Source organism: Ochlerotatus camptorhynchus, unplaced genomic scaffold (genome assembly GCF_037179485.1).
Source record: "Ochlerotatus camptorhynchus isolate MF236.1 unplaced genomic scaffold, CSIRO-AGI_Acam_v1.1 ptg000266l, whole genome shotgun sequence".
Taxonomy (NCBI): domain Eukaryota; kingdom Metazoa; phylum Arthropoda; class Insecta; order Diptera; family Culicidae; genus Ochlerotatus; species Ochlerotatus camptorhynchus.
Window position 1 is genome coordinate 3,247,022 of NW_027040756.1, and position 22,900 is coordinate 3,269,921.

Consider the following 22,900-nt stretch of genomic DNA (forward strand, 5'->3'; position numbering starts at 1 on the left):
AGCTTCAAAAACAAAAAACGGAGAACTTCATAGAGAACAGTAAAGCTTATGGAACTTGATGATTACAAACATCTTTTAGAACTGTGCGTTGCGCTGATCGTGTTGCAGTTTTATTTTTGACAGTTTCAAATTATAGAATTGACGAGTAGTTTAAAACAATTTTGAAACTCAGCATTGCGAACGGCCTAACCTTCAACCATTTGTTTTAATGTATTGCCAAAAAACACCACAGCCGCAGTTATACTACACTGAGGCAAAATAATGTAAGAATTCCACTTCCATTCCAAGGACCACTAATGAATTTTAGCCACAAGAAATCAGTATGAATTTCGTGGATTTGCCTTATGAAAAATAATGTCGGCAAAAAATTAATAAAACGGCGCAGAGGAACCGAATCATAAACTTTGAGATTACGGATACTCGTCTGTCAACGCTTGGGAAAATGGAATGTGTAAAGGCGTACCGTATGCGTTATAATGTTTGCACCATTGAGCAATGTCAAAATTAAAAAAAACTCTCAAAAATTTCGTTTTCGAGTTTTTTTTTTTATTTATTTAAAGGGGGGATGTTTCTCAGAGTCTTAAACTATGTTAATCATTGTCGAGTTTCCACTTGCTGCAATTACGGCCTCCACACGCTACCGGAATGCACGGCAGGTTCTAATAATTTAGTCTGGATCCATTTCTCTACAAGTTCGGGTCAATGTTTGTCTGAGGCTTGCTGTACTCGGGTGGGGTTTAGAACAGGCCATGGCCTTCATGACGCGCTATATTGAGTAATGCAGCGGATTAAGATCGGAGCTGGATGGCGGCCACATATCCTTCGCCCAGAACGGAAGATATTCCTGCAACCACTTCTGAGTGCGGTTCGAGGTGTGGTATAAAAGCTACCTCATGTTAGACGAAAATCTTTCACAAATCTCACTTATGAAATTCATATGTGTCGTTCATTAGTCGAACCTTATGAAACTCTTAAGGTTTGCTTCAGTTTACAACAGCGAAATGAAAATGTGTATGAGAATATATTGAACACGGTGAAGTACGGTTAAAAGGGATCTAACTATAAAGCTAATTGGGGCCCAACTCTGATCTTGAGGAGTTTTTGGGAAAGCTATGAGCAGATAGTTGGTCATCAGAAAGGTTCGGGATAACTGTAAAAGAGGTCATTTCATGAAACTGGTCCTAGAGCTCTGCTAAAACCACTCATAGACGTCCTGGGGTCAAGGCCAACAGGTTGATCCTTCGGAAGAACCGGTTTAACGGTAGAGCTCCGTGCTTTTTTCGAAATCACTTGTTGATGTGTTATCAATACTAATTTAATGTTGAAACCGGGATAGGGACCCTTTATGCAACGAAATGATCCTAAGGAAGATCCAGAACAACCTTAAATATGTTAAATTTATGCAACTGTTCCTAGAGCACCGTGGCGTTTTTTTTTCGAAATCACTTGTTGATATGTTTTCAGGAGAAATTAACAGCTGTGTTCTTAGTATAGAAACTGGGGGCCACGGGGTGATCCACTGCAAGATCCGAAGCAACCTTCATGAAATTGATCCAAGATGCTGTTCATAAACTACGTAGACAGTTCTTAAGAGGTTTTAGACAACGCCCAACATTCTGGGGACTGTTTACATCCATACAATGATCGCTTCAGTAGATAAACTCTCCCAGGCTCCATCCGGTACCTGCATGTACACCTCTTCCTCCAGTTTTCCGTTCAGAAAGGCTTTGGCCATTTGGTGGATTTCCAGTCCAATGGTGTTCGCAATAGCCAGAATCGTTCGGATTGTGTTCAGTTTGGCCACTGGAGCAAACGTTTCCTCATAATCGATATTCTTCCGCTGCACACAGCCTTTCGCCACTTACCTTGCCTTGTTTGGATTGGATTTCCATCAGCGTCCGTCTTGAACGCGAATACCCATTTGCATGGCACGGGTACAACCGATTCTGGTTACTTCACCAAAACCCAGGTCCGGTTCTTATCCAACGCACTAAGTTACTCGTCTACCACTTTGAGCCAGCTTGCTCGATTTGGATGTCTTTATAGGACACAGGAACCTGAGGAGGATGGTCTACTGCAGAAAATGCTCCATATGACGAAATGCCATCTTTGAACCCACCAGGTTTCCTGTACTCCCAACCACTATTCCTTTGAGTAGTCCCGCTTTGGAAGTTACCCCTTTCAAGTAGTGGTGGGAGTGTCATGGCTCCTTCCTCCTGGTTGTCTTGATCATCGGATTTCTCGGTCAAAGAGAAGTCATCTGCGAATTACTCAGTGTCTGCATCAGGATTAACTTCGGGATCATCATCCGGTATAACTGCCTCTGCATCAGGACCAACTTCAGGATTAACATCCGGTGTAACTGCCGTATCTTCTTTTTCCCCCTCTTGCTCTTGTATTTGAAGAATCACTAACGGAATCTCCCGGTTAGCATTGAATTCCACCTACCGTGTCGATTTGAACGGAAATTCGATTTCATTGAACCGGACATCACGAGCTACGAACTGCTTTCTTGGCATCAGATTCCAAAGTCGATAGCCACACGGTGTGTATCCAAGCATTGCGCAACGTCTGCCAGTAGAATCCATGAATACGCCTAACATCCAAAAACTCGTAAATTTTCGACCTTTGGCATCGCACCGTGCCAAATTTCCACCGGGGTTTTGCCACATAGACAGCATTCAGCACCGCTTCACCCCACAGCGACTTCGGTGCTCCTGATTGGACCAATAAAGCTCGCATTTTTTCCGTCATAGTTCGGTTGAACCGTTCAGCTACTCCATTCTGCTGTGATGTATAGCCAACCGTTGACTCGACTTGAACCCCAGCTGTTGATTGCTGAAATACTCACGTCCCAAATCGCAACGTATTTTCTCCGTCAAACGTTGCGCTCCGTTGAAGTAGTTAAACAGCAGATTCTTCGTCTTCATCAGATATAGAACGGCGAAATGGGTTTAATCATCGACGAACGACACAGAATACTGAAACCCATCGTGCGTAACAGGCGTGATTGTTTCACAGATGTCCGTGTGTACCCTCTCCAACGGTCTTGTCGTCGCAGTTCTTGAGCCGTTGAAAGGTAAACGTACCAATTTGCTTTCCGCGCAAGTTTCACAGAAATTTCCTTCACTCTTGACACCGAGCTTTACTCCATCAACCACCTTCAATTGCTGCAACTTTAAAATGTTGCGATAGCCCAAGCACGCGTACCGCTGATGTCACAAATCTATCTCATCAGTGTCGTCCGCGTGGGTTGCCAATGCAGTACTCCCGTGGACATATAGAACAGATTTCCATGCATCACAGCCTCTCCAATAGTTTCTCCAAACTTACTAAGGACCGCCCGGTCAGGCATAAACTCCACATGGACACCAACTTTGAGTAACGGCGCCACCGATAGTAGATTGAACTGCAGGTGTGGCACGAATAGAACCTTGCCTTAAGTGTTTTTAGCACTGTCGATGGTAACGGGGGTGGTCAGCTTCACAAACGTAGAAAAAAACTTTTCTTCGTTTACCATGTGTCTGCTTGCTCCGGAGTCAAGGAGTCACTCCATCTTGCAGTGTTCTGGTTTTCTTGTTTCACACGGACTAACCAGGGCCACTTCCAGATCAATCAGAATACCCGCCGCTTGCGCCCGAACGTGCTGGTTTCTCACCTTGGGACACGTTGCTCGCTTGTGCCTAAATGCACGGCACACAACACATTTACCCGGGAACTTTGGTCTTCCTCCAGACTCTTTCCTTGATTTGGTAGCCAAAATTCCTTCCTGTCCGCTTCCGTTCCTCTGCCAGTAGTTCAGCTTTATCTGATCTTCTGCTAAATTTTCCATCGCCATTGTCACAACATCGTAGGACCCCGGCAACGAAATGAAAAGTTGACTCACTTGATGGAGTTCTGTCACCGTTGCTCCGGCATCCTTCAGTTGTCGTACGAGCTCGACAACACACCGAACATGTTCCGTTAGCGCAGTTTCTTCGTCCATCCGCAGCAATGCCAGGGATCGAAAAATATACGTTTGAGACGCAAATCCCAAAACCCCAAATCCCACAGGGGCCTTTGCTGTCTGCTTGTCCCGGACATATTCCAAGTGGCTATCCACGACAAAAGTGACCAACAATGCCTTCGACTTGTCGTCCTTTTCCTTGAAGGCCTTCTGATTTTAAGGTAATCCTGACAAAAATCCATTTATGACGTAAAAATTTGGCGTTTTCAGCAAAGTTTCATGAAATTCATAGTTCTACAACTTTGTTGAAGACATAAACATACTATCTTGTCAGTACAACAAGTTAGCTTAATAAAAATTAATAATTCAAAAGATGCAAAACAACATTTTAATAAACTTCTGCGAAGACATCTAAACGTTAAAACATCGGGAAAGGTGAGACAATGGTATTGACGGTCTTTTCAGAATGGTCCCACTCGGTGGTTAAAACGATACAGCTTTTGAGGAGTGTGGCATTAATTTTGTGTTCACCCTTTAAGTAGGAAATTTTTCATGTTCAATAGGGAAAGTAAAGTAAACTCTTTTTATTCATTCGGCCCAATGTAAAATGATGGATGGTTAACAATCGATTCCAATGCATTGAATCATTTTCATCAAAAATTCGAATGGAACCGTTTTGTAGTACAATGCAGTGTACACAGCAAAAAATCAATTTTGATATCACATCAAAGTGGATGCACTCAGCGGCGCCGGTGGTGTAGTGGTAAGCGTGATTGCCTCTCACCCCAGCAGGCCTGGGTTCAATCCCAGTCGGCGCCACCGGGATGTTCTGAGGCATAACATCTCTGATCACGCCTTCCTTCGGAAGGGAAGTAAAGCCGTTGGTCCCCGGTTCATGAGTTGATGGGTCGATAGGTAGGGTCCAGGTGTGGGAGCTGCCTTCCTGGCGTCGGTAGCATTGGTGCTCAGCACGGAAAACAAGATCGACGGAAAACAAATCCAAGGAAAAAAAAAAAAGTGGATGCACGTCAATCGTGTTAAAAATGGTGTAATATTACTTGCCAAACAGGACAAAATTATCATTAATACAGTGGATGAACTGACATTACGCTGCTTTTACTGCATTTGTTTATTTTTGTGGCCATAAAAATTACATGATATTTTCGACATGATTGAAGTGCATCCTCTGGGATGTAATATTAAAATTTATTTTTTGGTGTGTAGAGAATTTTGAAAAAGTTCAGAGGATTTCGTAAAAGATCAAAAAAAGATCGTATACATTCTAATAACTTCAAGCAAAAATATATATAACTTCAGGGAAAATATAAAAAATAATCAAATCCCACCAATGCCCAAGATCACGCTTGATTTTCGTAGACAAAAATCAACAAGCAAACAACTGCGGTTGATTTTGCAAGCTGTGATATCGCAGCTCGGAATATCAAGCTAACAAAACTCATCAGCTGCAAATCTCAACAAACTGTGGTGAGATTGAGCTTCATGATTTATGCTCTACACCCGAACGCAACCGTAACTTCCATAACGGCTAGCAGCAGTCACTTCGTGTTTGCTAGATAGCAAACTAAACTTTCTCTTTCTAAGAAAACGATGTGCAACGGAATCATTTTTGTGTCGAGTCAACTCTCAGCTTGATTTTTGCACATTGAGAATAGTCTCGCAATATCAAAGGAGCTTGTAAAATCAATATCATGCATGATATTTTGTTCCAATATCACGCGTGATATTGAGAGCGTATGAGAGTGGAAAAATATCACTTGATTGATGGTTTTGCCAACACTGACTTCAAGCATCTTCGTTTCAGCACTTCTTAGCACCAACAATGCTTAATGAACTTCCTGGAATTGTTTTTGATCTTCATTTAATTTTTTTTTTTTTTTTTTTTTTTCTTTATTTTAGAGATTTTTAGCCTGAGGCTAGTTCATCTCTTATCTTCATTTAATGTCAGGGAACATTCCAGATGTTTCTGAAAATTCGTAGAAAAACATGCAGTTTTTTTTTAGGAAGTTCGGTGAAGTTCTTTGATTTCTGAGACCTATGTAGAATTAGGAAACGTTGGAAAAAAATTACTTGGAAGAAGTTTCAGAAACTTCTTAAAAATTGAGAAAATTTTCTAGAACTTAAGGGAACGTTGTAGAAGATAAAGGGATATTTTCTTAGATAATCGTCCCCCTGCTGACTAGTGGATCAGGAAATAATTAAAAGATCTCCAGAGAGTCGGAGCTTTCAGCAAAGTCCTTTGGATATTTTTCAAGACTTCCGGCTGATCATATTAAATATTCTAAAAACCATAATCTATGAATTCTAATGTTGCCTCTCAGATATTCTTCCAAAATAGTACGTTGATTAGGAAGTTTGCAAAAGATCTCCAGCTTATCGATTTCAGTAAAGTCCTGTAGATATTTTTTTTCAAGACATTATTTGCATTATTTATAATCAACATTAAGAAGGAGCATTTGAAGAAAACATTTCATTGCTACAGCAAAAATCTTTGCTTGCCTTCGGAAGTCTTCCTGAATTTCAACATTTCTTCAAAAATCCTCACAAAACATGAAATGGTTGGCGTTCAGTCAGAGGGGACTAAGCAGCAAAATTTAAAAAATAATAATAATAGCATTGGATCAAGAATTTCCTCAGCTATATTTCACTTTTGTTTAAATAAGAAGCAATACAATCTTCAAATTATTTTGGTTCGAAATTTAAGAAAAAAATCATTAAGTCCAGTCTGAATAAACAGCAACGAATTGTCTTAAAATAAATTTCTTCACAGAATTGCTTAAAATTTCCTAATAAAAATGAAGACATATCTTCGAATCTAGCATCGCTGGGACAGAGAAGAGTGTAAATCTGGTAAATCTCAACCTTCAGCTAGTGTAAAAAAAACTACAGTGAATGATGCAATTTGCGACTATGCAGGGTCACAGTCTGCCATTGCTGAGCGTGTAAAGCTAAATACTGATACCCACGAGAGCATCGTGACCTCTAATAAAGTAGGGCTTAGATCTAATTTTGGGCCTACTAAGCACAACCGTCCTTTCCCTCTATTTTTCTAGTGGATTTTTTTTAACAAAATGAAATGTTTCCACTGCTAAATGACTTCTAAATTTATTTACCTTTACGTACGTACCGTAAGATTTACTAAAGAGAAACAAATTTTTGAGATATTGTTAAAAATCTAACACTGCTTCTTGACCTAAAACTCGGCCTACGGCATCTAAATTAGTCCTAATGGACTGAAACGCCATTGAAACGCAATTGAATTCACTTTGGCCTATCGGATGAAGATAAAACTTTCATATCACGCGTTCTCATTAGCTTTGGAACTAAAGTATCGTACCAAACGCATAATTGACTTGTTAACTCTGAAGCAATGGATTTACTTGATGTTTTCTGCTCGATTGGCCCAAAACAGGCGATTTGGCCAAAGTATTGATCTACCCTTTATATCTATTGAATCAATAATGAATCGTTAAATCGTCACCTTTCAGCATCCATTGTCATGCACATCACCGCTCACCAATATATTGAACATACACCACAACTTACTCGTAACAGTTCCACCCATACACAAGTACAGGTACATGCTGCGCTACAGGGCTGTATCAATCTTAATGTAAATACACCACCGACAAACCGACATGAAACTTAAACTTAACTCTTGATCGAGAATCCATAACGGCCAATTCAAATGTGCAGCGATCCCTTCTGTCAAAACCATAGAAATGATTTATCTAGATAAAAATATTTTTTCCGAAATTAGACACGAACCAACTCATACATTTTGTTCACGTGTTCGTGGCTAGGATAAATATTTTCCGCGAACAGTCATCAGGCAGATGTCAGTTTTGTGCTTTGATCAGAAATTTCTTTGTAATTTGTATGATTATTCATGTCGGTTTGTCGGTGAATACACTACCCGAGGACTACTTTATTGCAGAAAAGTAAAAAGGAATTGTTGATACAAAACTCCTCTGGCAATTTGATCGCGGCTGCGATGGAAAGCCGTCATTACAATAGTTCGCAAAATTAACAGTTCTGCTAGCACCATTTCGCTATTATATTTGCACTCCTTTCTACATGTTAAGATAAAGCTTTCCTTCGAAGTTGAACAGGAAAACAACACTCGAAGCAGTTATTGCTGATGCTAATGTTCTAATTAAACGCTACTACACAAGTGCAATGGGAAAGCTATTCAAATTCACGCCGCCAAGCTGCGTGTTCCAATACTGTGTACCCATAATGTAAATACACACCGCTGGAAATTTTATGAGCACCGAGTACCGAATTGGAGATTCTAAATTTCACGCAAAAGCGAGTAAAAATGATGAAGTAAAAAACAAATCATAAAAGCTTACGTAGAGTAATGTTACATTCCGATCAGATCTCATTCCCCTTTCCCACTCAAACGCTAAGCACACCAACACCCAGTGTTCCGTCGTGTCTTTTCCGATTCACTCTCTTTTTGTCTAAAGAAGCATATATATGTATGTATGTATGAATGTATGAATGTATGCATCCCGTATGCATTTCATGTGTGTATCTCCGAAACGTATCATTGCATCACATTTTGTCAGGCTAGTTGTCTTCCCAAAAGCTCCACTTCAATCTGTGTTCACGTCGACGAAAACTGGAAAACTCCTATGATGGTAATATACGTTAAGGGACTTTCCTCTCGGTATGGCTGACAGGCTAGGGTGGTCCTCTTTATCATTTAAATACAAGATGAAATAACTTTCATTTAAACATTTAACGTAAGGGAAGTGGCTCTAATGTTGACCTATGGATCTAAGATTGAGCCCATCGCTAAAAATCTGCAATTTATCAATTTTATCTAGATGAACGCGTCATTGGGGATAGTACTAATGTATATCTTTGATCGCTATTGAAAATTTGGTCGATTGCTGAATTTATATATGGGCCCAAATTAGGGGCATTTAGCCCGACATACATTTTCCCTATGACCTAGAAGTTTGATCTTTTTAAGAGATAATTGGCTCAGGCAGAAGAGCAAACGATTCGTTTAAGTTTTGTGTTCGGATGATAAAGAAGGTTACGCGAAAAAAAAAGATCGTTTCCAGTAATAAAAAACGTTCCGAAGAATCCATGCTTTAGAAACAACCGGCTCATGGATAATTTATTTTCAATGAAAAAATTTGCATTTCCTCCAAAGTGATAGGTGCCACTCCTTCCGAGGGTCCCGCACAACTTGTTCATTATAATTCAGCTAAATTAACAGTCCAGCACCAATATTTAAAATTGGTTAAACTACTTTTGTGTATAGGGGATACGCTCCTATAGTTACGGTACGTTAGAAGCGTTACGTAACGTTACGTAACGTACCGCAACTATAGGAGCGTTTCCCCTACCGCTTTGTCCTACCCAGATTTTTTCCTCTTGTTAAACCGATTCTATATTTTCACTTGTCTCAATGTCGCAGATTGAATGCTCATCTCCTTTCCAACCAAAAAACAAAAAGCATCACCCTCCACTCATTTTTCCCCTATCACCCAATCACTCTATCTCTCGAGACTGGCTTATGTGATATGATTACGTCTTTGAAGTACATACATGTTCGGAGAAAAGTAGCTTAGCATTGATCCCAGTTACGCGGTTGACTGGAGGACCACAGATAGATGACGCTTACATGGCATGGTGGAATCAATCGATATAAATAGATCACATCACTTTTCCTTCTTGTTTGAGTGATTTTTGTTTCCCAAGTACAACTAAAGTTAATAAAATGAATTCAGAATCAGCAATCCGCCCGTAGATTTGTATAATCGCTTCGCTTTTTTTCCTGCAGATATCGAGTATGTTTGTTGCGGTCCTTCGTGAGTTACGGCAGCTGCTAATAGGTTTTTGTCTGTGCCAAGCTTCATGCAAAATCGATTAACAAACATAATTGAATTCTGCCTACACTTTTTAGCTTAACATTTTGCAATTAGTTACAGTGGAAATTGAGTAACAATTTAGAACCGCTTCTAGCTTATCACTCGTGTGCTTTGTGTACAGTCTAAATGAAAAGCGGTACAATTTTTGCGTCGCTTCAAAGCTTAACTGAAATCGCTATTTCGTTCTATATGGTAGACTTTTGCTTTTCTATTTTGTGATCTCACTTTTGGTTACATATTTCCAACTTTTGCTTCATAGAGATAATTTTCCTACTGTTTGATTATTTGTTTTTGTATTTTCCATTTCGTTCCTATCTTCTACCTATATGAAGATTATAGTATGTTATTTTGTTCCTTGCTTTAGACATATTTTCTTACCAATAGTAAGCTACATGGTGGAATTTTTCTAGAACAAGTATTATGAATCTTGCAGACGACGGTCATCATCCTGCTCCCACGTTTACCCCGCCGGAACTTCCGAAACGGGTGCACGTACGTGGCATTTCATCGGGTAAAGACAAATTATATTCCTTCTCATATTACTCTTTCTGTTAACGATACGTATGCAAAGGTTTCCAGCTGCAAAAATGTGAAAAAATAGATGCAAACACAATATTCTTTTGGTTCCGTTAGTCTGATTTCGTTCAGTGTATGTACCATTTTTTTACATGATTTTTTCGTCACCTGATTTATTTACTTCAGTGCAGTACATGTTAAGCAAAAAAGTGGATGTCATCATTTGTCTTACACAAAGTTATCATCAGTTCGAGCAGTTTTGCAAGCTTCTTATCATTGTCAAATAGTGCGTATGGATGCGTCATACTTTCCTCATCAGGTCGACGAATAAGCAAGCACTGATTCTGGTAAAGCAAATCAAATCCCGCAGGGACATTTGAAGCTATTTTTAGCATTGTAACAATCTCGATTAGTCCAAAATCAGCAGTGCTGTCACTTTACCGAAACTCATATTCCCCACTTCTAACGTTGAATCTACATGACAAAAAACGAGACGGCATTTAAATAATCATCAATCATAGCATCATATTAATTACAGACGGTGTTGGATCATAAAGGGTGATACGGTCAAAATTTGGTCAAGGGAAAACGCGTGTAAATCTGTGAAATCGTTTATTTAAAAAATCAAATTAAATTTCTTTGTCAAGTTCAATTAGTATAAAATTCAGGAAAAATATTCAGTTAGGCTTCCGCTTTTCCAAATCCGAATTGCCGGGCCTTACGCTTGACCCTTGCCATCAGATTTTGTACAGCCACCTTGTCCACCTTCTTCGCCGCAGAAAGCCAGTTTGCCTTGAACTGCTGCTCGCCCTTAGCAGTTTTTTTGGTCTTCTTTAGGTTCCGCTTGACAATAGCCCAGTATTTCTCAATTGGGCGGAGCTCTGGCGTGTTGGGAGGGTTCTTGTCCTTGGGAACCACCTGCACGTTGTTGGCGGCGTACCACTCCATGGCCTTTTTACCGTAATGGCAAGATGCCAAATCCGGCCAAAACAGTACGGAACAACCGTGTTTCTTCAGGAAAGGTAGCAGACGTTTATTCAAACACTCTTTCACGTAAATTTCTTGGTTGACAGTCCCGGAAGCTATGAAAATGCTGCTTTTCAAGCCACAGGTACAGATGGCTTGCCAAACCAGATATTTCTTTGCGAACTTTGACAGTTTCATGTGCTTGAAAACATCTGCTACCTTTCCCCTTCCTTTTGCCGTATAAAACTCCTGTCCCGGAAGCTGCTTGTAGTCGGCTTTGACGTAGGTTTCGTCGTCCATTACCACGCAGTCAAACTTCGTCAGCATCGTCGTGTACAGCCTCCGGGATCGCGCTTTGGCCGTCGTATCATCATTGTTTATCATCGCGATTTGGAGTCACTACCTTCTTGTAAGTCGATAGTCCGGCTCGTTTTTTGGCTCGATGCACGGTTGTAGACGATACACCCAGCTTATTTGCGGCATCTCGGAGAGAGAGGTTAGGGTTTCGCTTGAAACTACCGGCAACTCTCTTTGTCGTCTCAGCGGCTTCCGGTTTTCGATTTCCCCCCGATCCAGACTTCCTGGCTGTCGACATACGTTCCCCAAACACTTTAATTACATTTGTAACGGTTGATTTGGCAACTTTTAGCGATTTTGCCAACTTTGCGTGCGAGTAGCTCGGATTTTCGCGATGCGCGAGCAAAATTTTGATACGCTGCTCTTCTTGCTTGGACGGTATTTTGACAACTGAAGAGTGAATTCCAAAATCAAAATAGGAGCAACATTCTACACACACACACACCTTCAAAATGAGGGGTGTTCAGGTTTTTTACATGCAAAATTGAAAGAAATACGTGATATTGACCAAATTTTGACCGTATCACCCTTTAAGGCCTTTAGGCATTGAAAAACAAAATTAAATTCAATTTAAAAACATCCGATATCTCGGGTCACCAAATACCGGGTGGATGAAATACTAGAAACGGTGGTTCCACTACCAATTTTCATGATTATTCAACCAATGTATTATCCTACTCAATTTTGCAACCGTTGCAACCTTTTGAAAATGTGTAGGGGTGTTTGAATTTTCGCTGTATCGCAATGAGCGTGATACAAAACAAATTGAGCTACATATTAAGGTATGAGGTCAAGCTTCCAACGGTTTAATTCAAAATTAACACGATTAACCGTTAACTAACCACGTGTTGCCTCTCTCAGAGAATCTCAACACATGTTGCGAGACAGCGCTGGCAGTGTTGCCAACATAATGGTAAAAAAGGCAACCATTATAATAATTACAATCAAATAGAGATTGGGAAAGCCAAGATCCCACTGACCTCTTCATACATGTTCCGAGTGCCTTCGAGGACATGGTCAGATCTAGTGCTGGGACTCGGATTATCCGGATATTTTGATTTTTAAATTTTATTAAATGTTGACAATTAACAAATTTGCCATTCCACATCAGGCCATATGGGCACCTAGAAACCAACTTTTTGACAAATATTTGGAACAGTAAAAAAGAAAACTGCTAAAGCGAGAACACATTTGAAATTTCACTTTCGTTTATCCGGATAGTTACTATCCGCCTGATAACCATCTCAATGTTTTCTCAATTTATTTTATTTCAATATTGGGCACTAGAAAGCATGATATTCTGTATACTGAATACCAATTCATTGATATTCCATTTGTCTGAAAGTCATTTTATTGAAGAAAAAAAACTGAAGTATCCGGATAGTTGAAGTCCCAGCTCTAGTCGGAACCTTATTAGAGCCAACACTAATCATACGACCTATCAAACCATATGAGACTTCGAAAGAAGATCATTTTTAATCATTTTTAGTCTCCAATGCAAAATGGTCACACACGCACATATTCTTGGTGTACCCCAAGAAGTGACAAGAATCTGATAACAAGATGATTAGTGGTCATATTTAGTGTTCAGCATTACATTGACAACAACCTTAAATGTAACGGGTGCTTCCGTAGAAGTCACCCGATGATATTATATAATTCATATCAATATTCAATATCAACCTGATAATATTATACACACCGAATATTCAAAAATATGATATTGAGTACCCAGAACTACATTGACCATTATCGGACTGATGATTTCTTGGCTCACATTAGAACAAAATCTACTTGAGCCACGATACTATCATTAAATTTCGAAAATACAAAAAGAAGATCATTAGTGACCGAACCTTATTGGGTGTGAAGAATTTAGGGTACATGTCGCTAACTTGGGTCTAATAAGTAGGTATCGATTGTGGTTTTTATAATATCTCAACTAATCTTTGACCAGCGGAAATTCCAAGGTCAACATAAGCTTATCACAGCGATCACAGAATAGCAAGGAAATGGCACCGCAAGGAGCACCAGGAAACGACTTCATCACAGAAAGTACTCGCGAACTTCTTGGCAAAAAGCTGACACACATTCGAGGGCTCGGAAGCACCTTCGCCATTGAAAATCATGGCCGAAGGGAGTCCGGACTCCTTCCTTTGTTCTTTCACGTACCTCCAAAATGACTTCTTGTTTCCAGCATTTTACGAGCGCTTATGGCCGCCACAATCTGGCTGAGTTTTTGGTAAGGAACATATGATTTGACGTTTGGGTTGTGTCGTTTGACGTTTAAACGTTCAAATTTGATCGTTTATACGTCAAACGACACAAGCTAAACTTCAAATCTTATGATCCCTACCAGAAACTCAGCCAGATTTTGGCAGACATAAGCGATCGTAAAATACTGGATTAAAAATCTGGGTTAAACAACATAGTAAACAAAATTTTAATTACGCGGTCCATTCTACTATGTACATTTCAATACGCATAATAGAAATGACAGCATAATACAATAAACAGTTTGTAAAAAGTATTTGCTATAAAACTGTAACTACAACTATTGTTATGCAAAGCATGTTATATTTTTAGCTAAACAATGTAGGTGCATCGCGTTTAATTTAACATCTCATATGGTACCGTTTCAGTGAAGGAAAGAATATCTTTCTAACTCCAACAAGCCAGGTTTCGAGCTAGGGAGGGGCGAAAAAAAATTGCTATGGAAAATTTGGCCGAATGCCATTACACCGAACGCCATTTCACCGAAAGCCTTTGTGTTGCTGAGTTTAGGTGGAGTAGTTGCCCTCCCCTGCCTCCCTCTGGCTACGCCTATGCCAACAAGTATGCTGGCAACCATGCGCATTAGACTGATGCAAAATTTAAAATTTCCGCTCTACAGTGCTCAAACGGTTCCAAATTGGGCCCTGGTTAGCCTCCCAAAATTTGAACTCATTTAGTGAGAAACTTACTTGGCACAAACCATTTGAAGTTTATATGGGAATTACTATGGAGAAACCATAATTTCGGTTCATATCTTTCTCAAAATTCACCAGTTTACTCTACTTTATAAAATGATAGCTGAGCTTGTTGAAAATTTTCCCAGCTACAACTTTGTTCAGGACCACTTTTCGGTCAAATGTAAGGAACAAAAATTATTAATGATTCAAGTCACTGATGTCTTATGATTATGCTCAATCAACTGTTTAGCAGGCAACATTGATGTTTATGGCGCGTAGAATAGAGGACAAAAATCATGGCTACTTATGTCACACTGCAGAATACAGTGTTGCCCACAATACAGTTGCTGAATCTTGCCATAAGATTATCAATCTCTTAAACAATTAATAACTATTTAATTTTACGTTTAGCTGAAAAACCATTTTCTGCAAAGTTGTAGCTGATAAAAATTCCCATAAGAATAGCAATAGAATTTGTTAACAGTACAAGGCTAGAGGACAATGAACAAAAAGTTTTGTTTTCCCATAGTAATTTCCATATAAACTTCAAATGGTTTGTGCCAAGTCAGTTTCTTATCAAATGAGTTTAAACTTTCGAAGGCTAATCAGGAGCTGATTTGAAACCGTTTGAACACTGTGGAGCGAAAATTTCAAATTTTGCATCAGTCTAATGCGCATCAAAAAACATTCTCTTGTTGCCCCATAGAAATGTATTGCCTACACGGTAAAAATACATCATGTTCATTTGCTGTTGAATTTGCACTACTTGCCAAACATTGCAATTCGATGTGCAAATCTCTTGGAAGAGATCATATCCTAAGCACGATGAAATCAACAGCAAATCACTTCATTTTAGATTGTATTGCACATTGTTGTTGATGTGCTGTGCTTTGAACTCGAAATGTCAACCATACTGATATTAACAATCTATCACTTTAAGTTTAAATAATTTATCCATGGATTAAGTTTTTGCTTAAAATGGTTTTAAATAAATATATAGCCTTGTTCATACTGCAAGCCTTGTTATATATTATTCAGAATATGACCATATCATGTTACTACATGTTTCCAAGTTACATTGAACAACATCGCAAGGCTTTTAGTAGAAGCTAGGCGAGTCATTGAGCAATAAATTTGATAAATTTGACACTGTTTTGTAATCGAAATTATCTGAATAATACACTATTATTGACTACAGTAACAATTGCGTATTACTCACACTCTAGAACGCAAATTATTTCGGATGGAGATGGAGAATTATCGCTTATCTCGCATGACTTCATTTGTTGTTGACTTGTCATCTTCAGGAGTAATGTTTGTCATGTGCGTTTTGACATTTGCTTCCAAAAGCAAAACTAATCTAATTCAATGGATGAAAACAGCTGATTCAAATGATAATCATTTTGATTTAAAGGTGTTATACAGTACATATTTATCAACCACAAATCACTTTGTTTCATTACGCAAATAACTTGGAAATCAATGATAAATCACTTCGATCCGTAGTGCCGCATAACTGACTGAGTCAAGTGCAAGAGCATTTGGATGAGATGTGATAACTTTTTACCGTGTAGGGGCTGCTAATGGGGTGTTTACATCTGTGCGGATTTACTCGCGCTAGTGTACTCGCCAACTAGCACGAATTTAACTTGCTCATGAAATTTCATGCTGGTAGACGCTTTCAACCACGAAATCAGCCGTCAAAGTGTTCGACTTGACAGCGATTTGTTTTTTTTTTTTTTATTTTCAACCAGTAAAACGCTTGTATTAGTGAAACTTCTCAGCAATACTAACGGTGGTAGAGAACTCTATTGGCCATACATTTATAGACCAGTTAAGAGGGTACTGTCAAATTTGTGAAATCCCATAATGGAAACATTCGATGTCAGTGATCTAAAGCGTTTATAATGTGTTTTTCAAAACCAATTGAAGGGTTTTTCACCTAGAATCACTAAATAAACTTCTGATCTATCATTGGAAAAACTATTCTTAGTATAGTACGAGAAAAAAGTCGTTGATAATATTACCTTAAAACGCGTATTGCACCCAATTCCCCTAAAATCTCTCACAGTGCGCGGTGCGTTGAGCACTTGCGTGTGATGAAATTACTGATCGAACAGTTTGACAAGAGCTCGTCTGCTGCTAAGGAGAAGAAATATTAAGGTGATGGCGTGTTTCGTTCCAAATTGGGCATGACGCGCGTTTTTGCATATTTCTTAAATAAAATAAATAAGCAAATCTATTTTCAAAAATACCTGATACATCCAAGTCAAAAGACTGCATTCGAAAAAAATGCAACAGATGGAAATGATCACCAAAAATTAATTTGAAGGCGGATATTTTTGAAACTCTCAGGGAATAAATAAACCCATATTAGCTATGTTTTTGCAAAGTTGGTTTACTCAACCTCCTTTCCTAGGCTGAATGCCCGCACCTTGGACTTAACCGAAGACAAAAAAATCAAGAAGATTGGCAACTCTTCCATTTTCTCATACGAACGCTATGAGACAGGTACAATCGCGTCATCTGCCGCTCAAAGGTAAATGCTTCGAACGAATTTGATAGCAAAGATTACATCCTCAGAAGAAAGGTTTGTGTATTTGCTAATTTTTCTATGCGTTGCTTTGACCTTCACTCAAGCACAGAGCTTTTGTATCCGTCGCTTGGATTCTGGCACAGTTGCCAGTGTTCTAGATATGATATCTTCGACTTAACGCTACCTATCAAATTCTGTGCAACTCTTGCGCCATCTTTCTAACACACTTTCATCCATTCTTTCTTCAAATCATCCTTGTCCTTCGGCACAAAAACAACATCGTTGACTTTGTACCACTCCATCACCGGTTTCGCGTAATGGCACGATGCCAGGATCCGGCCAAAACAGAGTGTCACCTTCGTTGAACCGGAGGAAGGACAGCAGGCGCTTCTGGAGGCATTCTTCTTTATACATTTGGTCGTTGATGGTGCCGGTCGTTATGTAAGGCTAACTGAATTTGCCGCACCCACAGATCGCCTGCCACACTAAGTACTTCTTGGCAAATTTGTCTTCTTCCGGAACATCCAGGCGAAAAACTCCATGCCGGGGATCTGCTTGGCGTCCGCCTTAATGTACGTCTCGTCGTCCATTTCGATGCATTTCGGCTGCACCAACCACGCGCGGTACAGCTTCCTGGCGCGGGATTTGGCCACCGTATTCTGTTAATCGGTTCGGTTAGGTGCCTTCCTTACCTTGAAGACATGCAGTCCGGCCCGCTTCATTGTCTGCTGGACGAACCAGACGGACGAATTGACCTTCTTGGCCAGATCCTGAATCGAAAGATTCGGATTGCGCTTGAAGTAATCCCTCACCTTCCTTGCGTTCACAGGGTCGGTCGTCTTCGCTTTTCTTCCGCTGTCAGCTCACCGTTGGATCGTCTGGGTCTTCTTGAATGATTTTACCATACGGGACACGGTCGAATTATCGATTCCAAACTGTTTCACGATCCACCTGTGGGACTGGCCTGGATTTTCCACGACCGCTCCCATAATTTTTTGTCGAAGTACTTCTTGCTTGAAAGCCATCTCGACAACCACTTGACAGATTGTGCCGAGATTTTGAACATGTAAACATTATACTTTAAACTAGTTTAACTCAAAATTTCATCAATTTTTACCCATGAAATCATTTCATAATAATCTCAAATGCTTTTGCTACAACAGCTCATGAGAATTAAAGGTCCATTTGACTTAAAAATATTCCAATCTGAAATGACTAGGCTGGGTGATTTCTGAAGCAAATTAAATTAGCATAACTTTTTTTTTAATTACCCTGTTACATGCAAGTGTATGCGTCAAGTATGCTGAAATATTCACAGAATATCCTCGTATGATTTTGAAACAACTAATGAGAATTGAGAATTATTTGGCTTATCTATATTCCAATCTGAAATGACAAAGCTGGGAGGTTCTGTTGATTTAAACTATCATAAATAGAATTTAACTTGGACATTGAATTTGATTCGTAACAGTTTTAACTTATTGAAAAATTCAAAAAACCGAAGAGCAAAAAACACAAATTTGGGCATAACAGGTTTTTAACAAGCAGTCAAAGTTACCCAGTACTATCGATTCCCTGAACATTTTCACGTAAGATTATTATGAGGGTTAATTTCGCACAGTAGTGTTTCGAAAAACATCCGATACTGTTTAGATTTAGTCTCAGATCTTAGCGGGACTGGATCATCATTGAGACCTAGCATAATGGGTTTCCTGGACATTTTTTTAAAAGACTACCGAATAAGCGGTGGATGCAAAATAAGAGGTTATTCAGCTATGCTTCTTCAGCTTAAAAATGGCTTATTCAGCCTTTAGTCAACTAAAATTGTATATTGGGTAATGCTGTTTTATCCCCTCCAAGCGTTTGAGTTTCGATAATATCAATTTAGAGAAACTAATGACATATTTTTTTACCACCACTGCTTATGCCAGACAGTACCTACAGACAACCGGACTTTTGCCAGAAAATCATGTATGAGGGGTTTAGAAAGAAAGGGGTGTATGTGACTTTGATCGATTCTCTTCATCCTTGATTAGTGTGCCATTCTGGATGCTAGATGAGAACCTCCTTTATCAAACTATGTGGCAGAAATAGTGCAAAAGCTGTTTATAAAACTGTGGGTATCAAAATAAAAAGTCGATGAAGAGTATCGATCAAAGTCATTTACACCCCTTTCCTTTTAACCCTCTCATATGAAGTGGTTCAAATATAAGATCGGCGCTGATTTTTTTCCCCCTGTAAGTTCAATTGATATACAATCTTCAGAAGGCATTATCCAGAATTTATTTTTCATTAAGTCCATGAATACAGATTTCTCTACTTAACATTAGTAAAATGTTATTGAAGAAACGTAACAATAATTTGGTTTACCCCATACTAAGAAACCAACGAAATTTTAAATTCAAATTTACCAAGCATCTCAAATTTCAAAAATTCTGATTCTGATTTGGCAGATGTTGATTTTAGGAACATTCTGGACCTTAATACTACGCATAATAGAACAATTAAAAAAAAAATCAGCATTTAGCTGAGTGCAAAACTTTCGTGTTGATTAAGTGTGGTCATATATCTAAGCATGTACTGAGCCAACGATGGACTTGAAATTATTCGACATTTACAGGTTGGACTCGATCCTCGGTGACTGACTTTTGTCGCTTGCATCGCCGATGTCTAGCAAATGTGAATGGCCGTTAACGCAAAAAAAAAAATAAAGCCATCGGACAGAGAAGACAATCCTCCATTAACTTCTCGTGGCTAGATCTCACTAATACAACCCTGCTAATGTAGCGGTATAAAATCCTGGATCAACAATAGAAAAGGGCCCTTCAGCATTTGTAAACAAACCGTTCCAAAGCTCATTCCTCACAAATCGCTGGCCGGCCACACAAACCAACACCATCATCGTGTGGGTAGAAGTTTCCCCTATCCGATGATGGTGTTGGTTTGCGTGGGTGGCCTTTGCTTTGTGAGTAAAGGGCTTTGGAACGGTTTGTTTACAAATGCTGATGGGCCCTTTTCTATTGTTGATCCAGAATCGATTTGTTTATTATTTTCAACTACGAAATCATCTGTCAAAGTGTTGGACTTGACAGCGGTTTGTTTTTTTTTTTTTTTTTTTCAACCAAAAACCGCTAAAACGCATGTGAAGACTGTACTCTAAAAAAATGCAACAGTTACACCAAAAAGTTGATTACCAAAAAATAATTTCAAGTCGGATATTTTTGAAACTCTCAGGGAATAAATGAACACATATTAGCTATGTTTTTACAAAGTTGATTTATTCAACCTCCTCTCCTAGGCTAAATGCCCACATCTTGGACCTCACGCTACCCATCACATCCTGTGCAACACTTGCGCCATCTTTCTTACAAACTTTCATCCACTCTTTCTTCAAATCCATGTCGTTTTTGAAGGCATTCCCTGTTTTCCGGAGCTTGCCCTTCAGAGCAAAAAAATAATTTTAATATCACATCAAAGTGGATGCACTTCAATCGTGTCGAAAATATGGTGTAATATTACTTGTCAAAAAGGACAAAATTATCATTAATACAGTGCATGAACTGACATTACGCTGCTTTTACTGTATTTGTTTATTGTGGTGGCCATACAAATTTTCGACAATATTGAAGTGCATCCTCTTGGATGTAATATTAAAATTTATTTTTTGCTGTGTTCATGATTGTCCAGAATATTTCTATTGGTCGAAGTTCTGGCGAGTTTGGTGGATTGGCCTCCTTCGGCACAAAAACAACATCGTTGACTTCATACCACTCCATCACCGTAATTGCACGATGTCAGTTCCGGCCAAAACAGAGTGTCACCTTCGTTGGACCGGAGGAAGGACAGCAGGCGCTTCTGGAGGCATTCTTCTTTATATATTTAGCCGGTGATTGTGCCGGTCGTTATGTACGGCTTGCTAAATTTGCCGCACCCACAGATCACCTGCCACACTAAGTACTTCTTGAAAAATTTGTCGACCTGCTTATTCCGGAACTTCTCCGGAACATCCAGCCGGAACTTGCCGGAGAAAAACTCCAGGCCGGGGATCTGCTTGGAGTCCGCCTTAATGTACGTTTCGTCGCCCATTTTGATGCATTTCGGCTGCACCAACCACTCGCGATACAGCTTCCTGGCGCGGGATTTGGCCACTGTATTCTGTTAATCGGTTCGGTTGGGCGCCTTCCTTACCTTGAAGACATGAATTTCGGCCCGCTTCATTGTCTGCTGGACGAACCAGACGGACGAATTGACCTTCTTGGCCACGTCCCGAATCGAAAGGTTCGGATTGCGCTTAAAGTAATCCCTCACCTTCCTTGCGTTCACGGGGTCGGTCGTCTTCGCTTTTCTTCCGCTGCCAGCTCGCCGCTGGGTCGTCTGGGTCTCCTTGATCGATTTTTCCACACGGAGCACGGTCGAATTATCGATTCCAAACTGTTTCGCGATCCACCTGTGGGACTGGCCTGGATTTTCCACGACCGCTCCCATAATTTTTTGTCGAAGCAACTCTTGCTTAGAAGTTATCTCGATTACCGCTTGACAGATTGTGACGAGATTTTGCACATGTAAACATTACACTCTAAACTTGTTTTACTCAAAATTTCATAATTGTTTACCCATGCAATAGAAAGTTATACACAAAATAAAGTGTTGCATTTTTTCCGAGTACAGTTACCGGTACTGTCAGTTACCGATAATCGGATTTGACCTAAATTCCCTATTCAACTGATGGATATGGTAATCAAAACTGCCATAAAATACAAAGATTCACACATCATGCCCGTGATTATTGTAGGGTCCAACGCTGAACTACGGGGCAATGTGTTGCTTTTTTTTTTGAGGTGAACTTGTGGAATGGGATGTATAATTTATGTTTAACTCCGTTATAATTGCTTAAGGCGAGTGGATATTGTTGTTATGCTGGCTGTGTGTTTTCTCTGATTTTGTTGAAATGCTGTTAAATCCTAGTTCGTTCTGTAACTAATCCTTAGACAGCATATTTTTTATCAGTAAAAGCAAAACAACATTCATTATCAGCTAAATAGAAGCTTATTGGGCATAAAATTTGCTAATTCAATTAACAAGAGGCTTATCCAGCATTTAATCAGTTTAAATGTTTACTGGGTTGCCGATCAAACTGTCGAAACTGTTAAACGCTGTGTATTGAGATAGAGATTCATAAGTCAACCAGAGATTGACGAGATACTCGTATTTACAGGGTGATTCGGAATAACTGTCACTTTTAAAAATGGTCATAACGATTGAACGCTTGCATGATTTTTTGATGTCCCGGCCCATGTGTGTTTGAATGGGTGCGATATCCTACGTGGTGTGGAAGCTGCCTTCCTGTACATTCAATTGCCGTCAATGAATGTCCGTCGGTGATTGGCACTAGATTGCGGAACAGAGACCGACGTTAAATTAAGGAATGAAGAATGATTTTTTGATATCAGTATATTCCAGATAACCTTCAAAATAGCATATTTTAATTCAAATCTCTCTTCCTTTACCACCCGTTACGCCCGTTTTAGTTCCAGCTCTTTTGGAGTCCTGGAGATGCGTCTATGCTCTGATATTGAACGAATTTTCCACGCATGGTTCCTTTTTACCTGTATAATGATGCGAAAAATAAATGTTTCTTTTATTCGAAGAGATTTCAGTTTCTAAAAGATAACACACGAATTCAAACAGATTTATGACTTCTGACGTCCATGGCCGCTTG

The 22,900-nt window shown here is 39.5% G+C and overlaps 1 protein-coding gene across 19 annotated transcripts in view; it reads left to right on the forward strand.

The window, feature by feature from the left end:
- Nucleotides 1-22,900, forward strand: part of slo (calcium-activated potassium channel slo) — a 265,894-nt gene that overhangs the window by 233,856 nt on the left and 9,138 nt on the right. For 9 of the 19 annotated variants that reach the window (XM_065227075.1, XM_065227081.1, XM_065227087.1 and 6 more), the window contains one exon: nt 10,289-10,366. The exons of the other annotated variants lie outside the window; for them this stretch is intronic. In XM_065227075.1, the coding sequence (XP_065083147.1) occupies nt 10,289-10,366 (78 nt within the window). The remainder of the gene's footprint in view (nt 1-10,288; nt 10,367-22,900) is intronic. 19 annotated transcript variants of the gene reach the window in all.